This window comes from Ochotona princeps, chromosome 15, assembly GCF_030435755.1.
Source record: "Ochotona princeps isolate mOchPri1 chromosome 15, mOchPri1.hap1, whole genome shotgun sequence".
NCBI lineage: Eukaryota > Metazoa > Chordata > Mammalia > Lagomorpha > Ochotonidae > Ochotona > Ochotona princeps.
In genome coordinates, this window is record NC_080846.1 from 6,002,360 (window position 1) to 6,012,658 (window position 10,299).

General features: G+C 62.9%; 1 protein-coding gene across 2 annotated transcripts; it reads left to right on the forward strand.

Moving 5' to 3' along the window:
• The first annotated feature begins 2,558 nt into the window (after positions 1 to 2,558).
• Positions 2,559 to 8,189, forward strand: CBX6 (chromobox 6). 2 transcript variants are annotated; one of them, XM_058673871.1, is made up of 5 exons: positions 2,559 to 2,718; positions 2,880 to 2,923; positions 3,066 to 3,131; positions 3,249 to 3,315; positions 6,807 to 8,189. In XM_058673871.1, the coding sequence occupies exons 1-5, from the start codon at positions 2,650 to 2,652 to the stop codon at positions 7,746 to 7,748; spliced, it is 1,188 nt and encodes a 395-aa protein (XP_058529854.1). In that variant the 5' UTR covers positions 2,559 to 2,649; the 3' UTR covers positions 7,749 to 8,189. The 2 variants fall into 2 exon arrangements, with proteins under 2 accessions (XP_058529854.1, XP_058529855.1); XM_058673872.1 differs by having other exon boundaries at positions 6,861 to 8,189.
• The last annotated feature ends 2,110 nt before the right edge of the window (positions 8,190 to 10,299 follow it).

A 10,299-nucleotide genomic window follows, 5' to 3' on the forward strand; every position in this document is an offset into this window, starting at 1 on the left:
GAAGGTCGTGGGGGTGGGGCTCCACAAACTTCAGAGAGAGTTTGGAGCGAATCAAGACAGCACATTTGAGGGGAGGGGGAGAGAAAGGCAGAGTTACAGAAACAGAGATCTTTCATCTGCTGGTTCACTCCCCAAATGATTCCAGCAGCCAGAGCTCAGCTGGTCTGAAGCCAGAAACCAGGAGCTTCTTCCCCATCTCCAACATTCAGGGTCCCAGGGCTTTGGGTATGCTAGCATGGAGATGGATGAGAAGTAGAGCAGCCGGGACTTGAACCAGTGTCATCTGGGATGCCGGTGCCACAGGCAGCAGCTTTGCTTGCTATGCCACAGCGCCAGCACCAGGACATGCTGAGTCATCATCAGCTCCAGATCTCGTGAGCCGCCATGCTCAGCCAGGCCGAGGCTGAGAAACTGAAAGGCAGAAAGAGGGCAAGGACTCCCATGATGCCACACCGCCAGCAGGCAGAACAGGTGCCATCCTGGGCACCACAGGCCTGCTTCATCTCTTTCCAACTCCCTCTGCTGAATACCAAGTTGTCCAACAGCCCACCCTGCAGCTCCATGCTGCGATGTTGGTGTAGCTTGCTGGGTCCCAGGATGCACACATCTGTGCTCACTCTGGCTGCCTTTCCAGCTGATCCCCGCTCGGATGTCCTTCCCAATCCCCCATCAGACGTCCCCGCCTCTGAGAAGTTCTCCAGGACTCTCCCGCAGGCAGCGGGGTTGCCCCAAGCTCACATAGCCAAGGTATCTTGTAGTTGGCCTTTAGCCCCCCCACCATGCAGTGCTGGTCATGTCCTACCTCCACCCACCAGAACCCTGAGTGTGCTTCTTAGCAAGGGAAAGTGAGTTGGCTGCCACTGTCGCGGCTAGCTGAGCCGGCGTAGTAGGCACGGCGAATGTCCGAGCGAAAAGCACCGACACACGGAGACCATGATGGTGTTACAAGTGCTGGGAGCCGTCTCCCCGAGCCGTCCTCCACAAGCCTCTTTATTACCATATTACCTCCTCTTTCCCCCAAGCCCATCAACAGGACAATAGGACGCCAATGAATCTGCAAAGGCTAGGTGCTACTGCCTTAGGCCCGATTCCTGAGTGCTCAGCTTAAGGAATGTAAATCAGCTCCACAGCCCACAACATGCCACAATTAAGTGAGCAATGCTGAGGGGGAGGCCCCCCATGTGTGCATGGCCCCAGTGTAACCAGAGACAGAACCTCGCAGGGACAGTGCAGGGGCAGTAGAAGCAGAGGGGGCAGTGCCCACACCATAGCTGTGGAGTGCCAGCAGCTTCTAGAAGCTGAGTCAGCCAAGGAAGATGCTCCCTGAAGGAGCCACCCCACTGGGGACTGCAGCTCAGGGCCACTGAGTGGCACAACCAATCTGTGTCATTGTAACCTCGGGGGAGAGCAGTGATGGCGGCCAAGCTCTGGCACCTGCCTCACTCTGTGTGTGTGTGTGTGTGTGTGTGTGGCCAAGCTCTGGCACCTGCCTCACTGTTTGTGTGTGTGCACGTGTGTGTGTGCGCGCACGCACAGAAGGCACAATCAAAACTCCGAAACGCTGCTTGAAAGCACCCAACAAGGGGACCAAGCAACACCACTGCCTGCTGCCTGCTCCGGCACGTTCAGTCACACACGCACACTCAGTCACACACAATCACACATACACTCAGTTACTCCCATGATGATCATACACACACACACACACACACACACACGCAGCTCACCTGCCCACCCGTCTCCCAGGAGGGCAGCACCATGGTGGAGGGGAGGGGCTGTGGTTAAATGGACAAGCCACGTCCACGCTGATCCACGCGGTCCATCCTTGGCACCTTCGGGAACCGGCGCCGGCAGGGGCAGCCAACATCTCCTCCCCAGTTAGAAGACCCCGACCCGACCCCATCCCCACCCCTGGAATTCATGAGGAAAACGACGCCATCGCTCAGGCCCAGGTGGCCCCGCAGAGGGAACGTGCCCCGGAACACGCGTGGGGCCGGCCAGGGCCTGGGCTTTGGGTCGCGGTGGTCGGGGACAGGGGCGTTGTTTGGCTTGTGCGTTTGACACGGTTTTTACATAGAGAAAAGCTATGGAGTAGTGCAAAAAAGCTTCTCCCCAAAGCAAGGCTGGGGTGGAGAGGGAGGCCAGGGTCTCCGGCAGTAATGGCGGCCGGCCCCGCCAGGGTCTGGAACCCCAACCTGAGAGGCAGAGCCCAGCGGGAATGGACGGCCCTCCCACAGCCACGCACCCCTGTCCTGCGATGGCGCTTTTTGTTTTAACTCATCTGAACTGGTTACAAAACCACACATAAATAATGGATTAGGAAACGGAGAGAGTGAGGGGGTGACGTTTTAAGGAAAAGTCCCGCAAGGCCTGACATCTGTGCGGCGACCGGCGGGCCAAACGGCCCGGGGCGAGGGCCCTTTAAGAGGCAGCGCGCCCCCGCCGCGCCCCGTCCCTAGCAACCGCCCCAGGGAAGGGGAGGGACCTGGCAACGGCGCGGGCGGCGGGCGGGTCACGTGACGGCCCGCAGCTGGAGCGCGGGCGCGCGCCCGCCCGCCGGGGGGCCGGGGCGCTGCGGCGCGTGCGCGAGCGGTGCCGCACCGGCCGCGGGAGCGGGAGTATTATGGGCTGTGGGTGCCGCTGAGCAAGATGGAGCTGTCTGCAGTGGGCGAGCGGGTCTTCGCGGCCGAATCCATCATCAAGCGGCGGATCCGCAAGGTGAGCCGCGACCCCCGGCTGCGGGATGCTGCGGACCCCGGGCCGCGACAACACCCCGCTGGCCCCGCACCCTCGCGCATCCCGCGCGCGGTGCCCCGCATCCTCCCTCTTGCCTCCCCCCACACCCCACCATCGCCCCGATTTTGCTGCTTCTTTTTCAGGGACGCATCGAGTACCTGGTGAAATGGAAGGGGTGGGCGATCAAGTGAGTGCTGCGGGGGCCGGGGCTAAGGGGGTGCGGTGCGGGGGAGGAGGCCGCCTCGGGGCGCGCGCGGTGGCTCCCCGCCCGGAGGCTCGCGGCGCTCACTGCGCCCCCCGTCTCCTCTTCCACGACCCCCGGCCGGCAGGTACAGCACCTGGGAGCCCGAGGAGAACATCCTGGACTCGCGCCTCATCGCAGCCTTCGAGCAGAAGTGAGCTGGGGTGGGTGGGGGTGGGGGGCGCGGGCATTGGGGCGCCCCGGGGTGCGCACGGAGATTTGGGGTGAGGGGGAGGGTCGCTGTGTAACGCCTGGCGTTTCTCGGCCGCAGGGAGAGGGAGCGTGAGCTGTACGGGCCCAAGAAGAGGGGACCTAAGCCCAAAACTTTCCTGCTGAAGGTAAGCCCTGGCGGCGCCCCAGCGGGCCCCCTTTCGGGCCCCAGCGCTGCAGCGCGCGGGGCCTGGCGGGGCGGGACGGAGCCGGGGTGGTCGGCCGAGCGCGCCCGCTGCTCCCGCTGCTCCCGGCCTGGGGGCGCGGGGAGGCCCGGGGAGGGGCGCGGGGAGGCCCGAGGAGGGGCGCGGGGTCCGGCGGGGCGGGATGGAACGGAGCCGGGGTGGGCGGCCGAGCGCGCCCGCTGCTCCCGGCCTGGGGGCGCGGGGAGGCCCGGGGAGGGGCGCGGGGTCCCGCCTCCCGACGGCTGCGGGGGCTACCTGCTGGCGCCCGCGCGGTGACAGGACTCGAGCCCACGTCTCCGCCTCTCCCCGCCTCTGGCTGTCCGGGGCGGGGTGAGGATGTGTGTGTGTGCTGGGGTGGGGGGACGACGCGCTGGCCTCGGCCCTGGAGGGGCGAAGCTCCGCGGAAGCCATCTTGCCAGACTCTGGGGCCTGCCTGAGGGAGGGCGGCTGCCCGGGCGCTGGTGGGCTGGGGTCCCCCCTGTGGTGCTCAGCCGTGCCCGATTTGGCGGCTGGGGGCTGGAGAAGCGCAGGGAGGACCCTTTCCGGAGCCCGCACCCCTCAGAACCCGCCATTTGTCCCCAAGGCTTTCCCGGGGTGGGCTTCCTCCCGCCCCCGGAGAAGAGCTGTGCGTGTGCGGCAGGGCGTGCTTTGGCCTTGCGGCGGGTAGGCGAGAGGAAGGAGTGTCAGCTTACAGAAGTCCCTGGCACCCGGCCGCGGCCGAGGGGCACACATCTCGGGGTACCCCCTGAAGCAGCCCGGACCCTGATGATGCTTCTGGGGGGCGGAGCGGCTGGCGGGCTGACGGGGTGCTTGACAGGCGCTCGGCGCGACCTCTAGCGGCTACGGTTGGAATGGCCGCCAGCCTTGATTCCATCAAATGCGGATTTTTCTGGCTCCTTCTAGCTCCTGGGTGGGCTGTGGGTCCCACACCACGCTGAGCGCCCCTTATGGATCATGTTCTCTCAACAACCTTGTGATGTGGGGGAGTCCGAGCTCCATTCTTTTTTTTTAAAAGATTTATTCATTTTATTACAGCCAGATATACACAGAGGAGGAGAGACAGAGAGGAAGATCTTCCGTCCGATGATTCACTCCCCAAGTGAGCCGCAACGGGCCGATGCTGCGCCGATCCGAAGCTGGGAACCTGGAACCTCTTCTGGGTCTCCCACGCGGGTGCAGTGTCCCAATGCATTGGGCCGTCCTCGACTGCTTTCCCAGGCCACAAGCAGGGAGCTGGATGGGAAGTGGAGCTGCCGGGATTAGAACCGGCGCCCATATGGGATCCCGGGGCTTTCAAGGCGAGGACTTTAGCCGCTAGGCCACGCCGCTGGGCCCCGAGCTCCATTCTTTAGATGCAAAGATGCAAAGCCTGGACAGGGCAGACGCCCCCCCCCCCCACCCACTCCCCCCGATCCTGTCCATATTCTAGTCTTGTGCCTTAGGAAAAGTGTCAGGTTAAAGGTGGGGAGTGGAGGGACACTGGACATACAAACGGGAAGCTATGGAGACTGCCAGACCAGCACAACTGGGGATGAAGGGGCAGACAGGAACATGGTGGGGACTATTTGTGAAGGGCTGTGACAGTAGGGTGGCTCGAGCTCAGGGCTCTGTGACTGGCTGGGAGGCACTGTGGCAGAGGTGGCCAGGGACACTGCCGAGGCACCCGCCTCCTGCCAGGAGCTGCTCTGAAGGGCAGCAGAGCCCAGCAGGTGGGTCCCTTTATCCCCAGGACAAAGTGAGAACAGGCCAGCCAGATCCTGTTGCCTCCCAGGCAAGTTCCCATTATGACCTGGGTAGTCACAGTGGACTGCGGGGCCAGGAGAACCAAAGACCACTCACCCAGACCCAGGGACGTCATTTTCAAGTCGCCAAGCAGGTCCAGGAATTTTCTACCTGAGGAGCAAGGCCATCAACCCCTTTTGAAAACAATGTTTGGAAATTATAAAGTGAGCAGCATTTAAAACTAGGAAAATGGCACGAGATCCTGGGCCCTCTTACCCGCCAGGGATGGGTGCAGGCAAACTTGAGTTCTCTCCCTGCCTGCCCTCCTCCCCTCCTGAGTCAGGCTGTCCCCACTGCTTTGTGGTTGACCCAGGCCCCAGGCACTAGGAGCGAAGTTCCATCCTCCAGGAAGCTGAGGTCAGAGAGAGTGGAGACCCCCTGGACTCCCCTGGGACCACCCTGCAGGAGGCCATGCTGGTGGGGAGAGCTGGCAGCATTGGCCTTGGATGCTGCCACCTTGTGACCACAGAGGTTCCTGGCAGAGCTGGCCCTAGGTTTCGTTTGTTAGCTGTGTGCTTGCTTCTTAGCCTGCCTGGAAGGGACAGGTTGTAAAGACTCATCGCTTAGTCAAAGAGAACCTAGTTTTGTCTGAGTAGCAGGAGACAGACCTCAAAACAGAGTCCACCCTGGTGGGCCTTGCAGCCCACTGGGGGACTGTGTCCTGCCCCGTGGGAGTCCCCCATGTCTGTAAAACAGATACACTGGCCTGGCTCCCCATGAACTCCCCGACTGCCACCCCAACACACCCCCCACCTTGTGTCTCTGTAGCTATTGCTCTCTGGCGCCTCCTGGTGTAAGGCCCGTGCATCTTCCCTGGGCCTCAGGCTCGAGGCTCTACCGGCGTCTGCCAGCGTGGGGCTTTCATCTCTGGTCCCCACGCCTCCCTCCTGGAACTGAGGCCCTCTGCCTTCTAACCGCCTGTGGGTGTCCCACCAAGGAGCATGCTCACCTTTGGGGAAGAGCGACCTGGCTGTGATGCAGTTTCTGTCACCTTGAAAACGGGATCATTGAGCTGGAAACTGGAGCCGAAGAGGGGCGGAGCAGGCTATGTCCTGCATAGAGTGAGCCACCGCAGAACCCCAGGCTTTGAAAGCCCCGCAACTCGGTCCAGAGTAGGGGGTGCGCCCACCAAACCCTCCTCACCTGCCTGCATTCTGAGCTGGATCCTGGACACGCAGAGGCACACCTGGGAGGGACTCTGGGGCCTGAAGGTCTACCCAGGGGACTTGGGGGCTGCAGAACTCTCAGGCCTCGCTGTCACCGCAGAGTGGCCAGAGGGACAGGTGGTGCCAAGAAGGGCTTGAGCCATAGCTTTTTAGATAGCCACTGACCACATGGTGTCCCAACCGTTCACACTGGTCGGCATCAGCAAGGACAGCCCTGGCCATCTCTGTCCCCCTGTGTCAATGGCCAAGCGGCCAAGGTGGCAGGTGGTGGGAAAAAGACTGGGTCTCCACTTTGACCTCACCCAAGTTGCTTCATCTCCCCCCAACCTCTTTCCTGGTTTCCAGCATCTCCCTGCGAGGGGTCACAGGTGCTGTGGATGGTCTTACCTGCTTGCTGAGACCACACCCAGGGGTGGCTGGCCCAGGGGTCCAGAGGAGCTAGCGGGAAGCCCGGAGGTCCCACCCACCGCCCCGCTCTGCCCGCAGGCCCGGGCCCAGGCCGAGGCCCTCCGCATCAGTGACGTGCATTTCTCTGTCAAGCCGAGCGCCAGCGCCTCCTCGCCCAAGCTGCACTCGAGCGCCGCCGTGCACCGCCTCAAGAAGGACATCCGTCGTTGCCATCGTATGTCCCGCCGCCCCCTGCCCCGGCCCGACCCGCAGGGGGGCAGCCCCGGCCTGCGCCCGCCCATCTCGCCCTTCTCCGAGACCGTGCGCATCATCAACCGCAAGGTGAAGCCGCGAGAGCCCAAACGCAGCCGAGTGATCCTGAACCTGAAGGTGATTGACAAGGGCCCGGGCGGCGGGGGCGCGGGCCAGGGCACCGGGGCGCTGGCGCGCCCCAAGGTACCATCCAGGAACCGAGTCATTGGCAAGAGCAAGAAGTTCAGCGAGAGCATCCTGCGCACGCAGCTCCGCCACGTCAAGTTCGGCGCCTTTGCTCTGTACAAGCCCCCACCTGCCCCACTGGCGCCCCAGTCCACCGGCAAGGGCGATGGTGCCGCTGCCACTGCCGCCGCTCCCAGCCCGGGGCTGCTCCTGGCCGCCCCCTATGATGCCCGTAGCTGCACACCTCAGTCCTCCTCCGACCCCGACGATGTGCCCCCGAAGCTGCTCCCCGAAACCCTCAGCTCCCCTGCGCCCAACTGGCGTGAACCCGGGGTGCTCGACCTGTCCCTCCCTCCTGAGGCGGTGGTGGCCAGCAAACGAGTACCCGCCGAGGTCACTGCTGCTGCCGGCCAGGCCCTTCCCGCAGCCCCTGAGCCCGAGGCCGGGGACTGGCGCCCGGAGATGTCGCCCTGCTCCAACGTCGTGGTCACCGACGTCACCAGCAACCTGCTGACGGTCACCATCAAGGAGTTCTGCAACCCGGAGGATTTCGAGAAGGTGGCTGCGGGGGTGGGAGCTGCTGCTGCAGGAGTGAGCAAGTGAGGGGGCTCCCCCAAGGAGGGGGGCTGTGGGAGCGCCCTCCTGCCTCAAGCCACTCTTGCTCCCACCCTCCCGGCCCTGCCCTCAGCCCTCTTTTGCCTGTGCTTTGCTTGTTTCAAGTGGCTCAGTGTTCACCTAGGGGCGGGGCTGGGCCCGGGGAGCCCCCCAATAGCCAGTGGGTGGGTGCCATCTGAGGACTGGGCACAGCTGGGGGAGGGGTGCCTGAAGTGCGCCCTCTTGGGACCGCCCCTGCCCATGCACAGCGGGGCCTGCCTGGTGGTCTGGGGAAGCCCCAGGTTTTGGGACTCACCTGCTGCTTCCACATCCTGCCCGTTTCCCCAGCCCCACCAGCTTGCTTTCCGCATCCCTGTATAGCATCTGCTTTATGGTGCTAAGCCGGCAGTCTTGGGGGCCCTAGGCAGCCCCACCCAGGGTGGGTGTGGTCCCTGCGGGTGCATGGCAGAGCAGGCAAGGGAGGGCATCCTGCCCATTTGGCAAAGCCCCCTGGAGAAGGGGGGAGGGAGGCAGGCCCCCTCCCTCTTCAGCAGCAAGGTCCTCTGAGGGGGAAGGGTCCAAGCTGCTAGTTCTGGGTGAGAACAGGGTGGAACCCGTGGTGGCTCAGCATCTAAGGCCCCGCATGCTTGACCAAAGGTGCTACAAGAACTTGCTGGGATACGTCTGGCTGTGTGTGTGTCTGCGCTGGTGTGTACATGTGGGTCCCCACGTGTGCTGGTTCCTCAGAACAGGCCTATGGGAGGCCTGGTCCTTCTGGCACCTCAGCAGGGCCTGGGGCCCTGGCTTAGGCCTAGGCAGTTCACTCGGAGGGGAGGGACATCCTGGCCCAGATGTGCAGGGGCCTCGTGTGCAGTGTGCGCAGCCCCTGAGCATGCCACCGCCCGGGGCTGGTCAGCCTAACCGGTCAGGCCTTCTTTGCAGACAGTATGGTGGGAGCTGAGCTGGAGAGGGAAGACCCCTCATTGCAAGCCTCCCTTGCCCCCTGAGCATTTGTGGGAGTCCGGGAAATAGTCCCCCAAGGGTCTCCGGCATCTTCTACCTGCTTTTCTGCTTCTGACCACAGAGGCTTTTCTCGTAGCCCAGCCTGCTCAGAGCAGCGGGGGCCGCGGCCACCCCAGGCAGCTTCTGTAACCCTCTGTGCTGCCAGGGGCCCCAGCCACAGGGCGGGCATCAGGAGATGGCCTGGTCTCTGCTGGGCATGGCTGGAGCCAGCTTCCCTCTACCAGCAGCCCTTGGCACCTCTGTGCAGTGGGTGATACGGGAGGAAGCAGCAGAGGGGTCCGAGCAGGTGGCAGGCGCCTGTGGTCTGAGGAGGGTTGGGCAGTTTCCCCTGACCCTTCCTGTAGGGGCTGTAGCCTGCCGTGACCAGGCCCACCCACCCCAGACAGTGGTCCCGGGGTCCCTGGCGGGTGAGAGGGGACTGCATTCCCAGGTCCCATCCTGCCCCAACCCGCCTGTGTGTTGGTTTTGTGTCCGTCCAAGTGCCAATCGGCTTTTTCCCCAAAAAGGGCTGGTATTTCTGCTCCGTGCCCAGAGGCGATCTCCCCCGACCCCCTCCTGGAGGCGTGCCCGCCTGGGTACCGGTTCCGGGCGTTGCCAGAGACCATGGACATGTGTTTTCCGAGAGTCTGTGTCATTCGTGACTTCTTTTGTAAAGAGTTGTGTTTTCAGAGGTGATTTTATGACAGGAAAGTGAAAGAATTAGTTTTGCAAAAAAAAGAGGGAAAAAAAGAAATAGAAAAAAAAAATCCTGGTATTCCTAGTGGGGTGGGGGTGGGATGGGGAGAAAGATATTTAAAGAAAAAATAGTAACGCAGTGATTGCACAGGTGAGGGGCAGTGTGGGGGTGACTGGGGGCCTGGGCCCACCTGGCGGGGGCCCCATGGGGACCCTTGTGGCCCAGCCTCCCACTGCGTAGCCTTGCTCAGAGGGGGGAGGAGCGAATGAGGGAGGCAGACACTGCAGGGGCAGGCTGCTCTGCTCCTCAACCCTGCCCTGTGGGGAGCAGCTCCCTCCCCACCACCCCCAAAGACATCCCAAGCTGCCCTGGCCAGGAGGACACTTAAGCAGCACGCCTATCCTGATGCCCATCCCGATTCTTCGGGGCTGGAGGCCGCCACCCCCACTGCCGCCTGCACACTGCCCCAGGCTGCTCAAAGGGGTCCAGCCGCACCCCCGCCTGCAATGTCAGCCTCGCAGGGCCCCTCACCCCTGCTGCTTTTCCATTTGCCTACTTACCCAGCGGAAATTGCATTCTGGTTCACTTTATTTTTGTATGTGACGTGGCTGCCCCAAAGCCCAATCTCCTGTGTTCAGTATGGGATGGGGCTCCCCCCAACACACACATGTCATAGGAAAGAGGTGAGGCCTGGGGTTTTGGGGGATTCAAAATGGAAAGTTTGGGGTGCATCCTGTCTCCTTCCCGCACTCTGGCCCTTGGTTTGGCCTTCTGTGAAATGGGCGTGTTGGGCAGTGACGTTGGAGCGACTGCCCAGTCCGCCTACCTGCTGGTGGGTGGGTTCCTCTGTATTCTCATCCC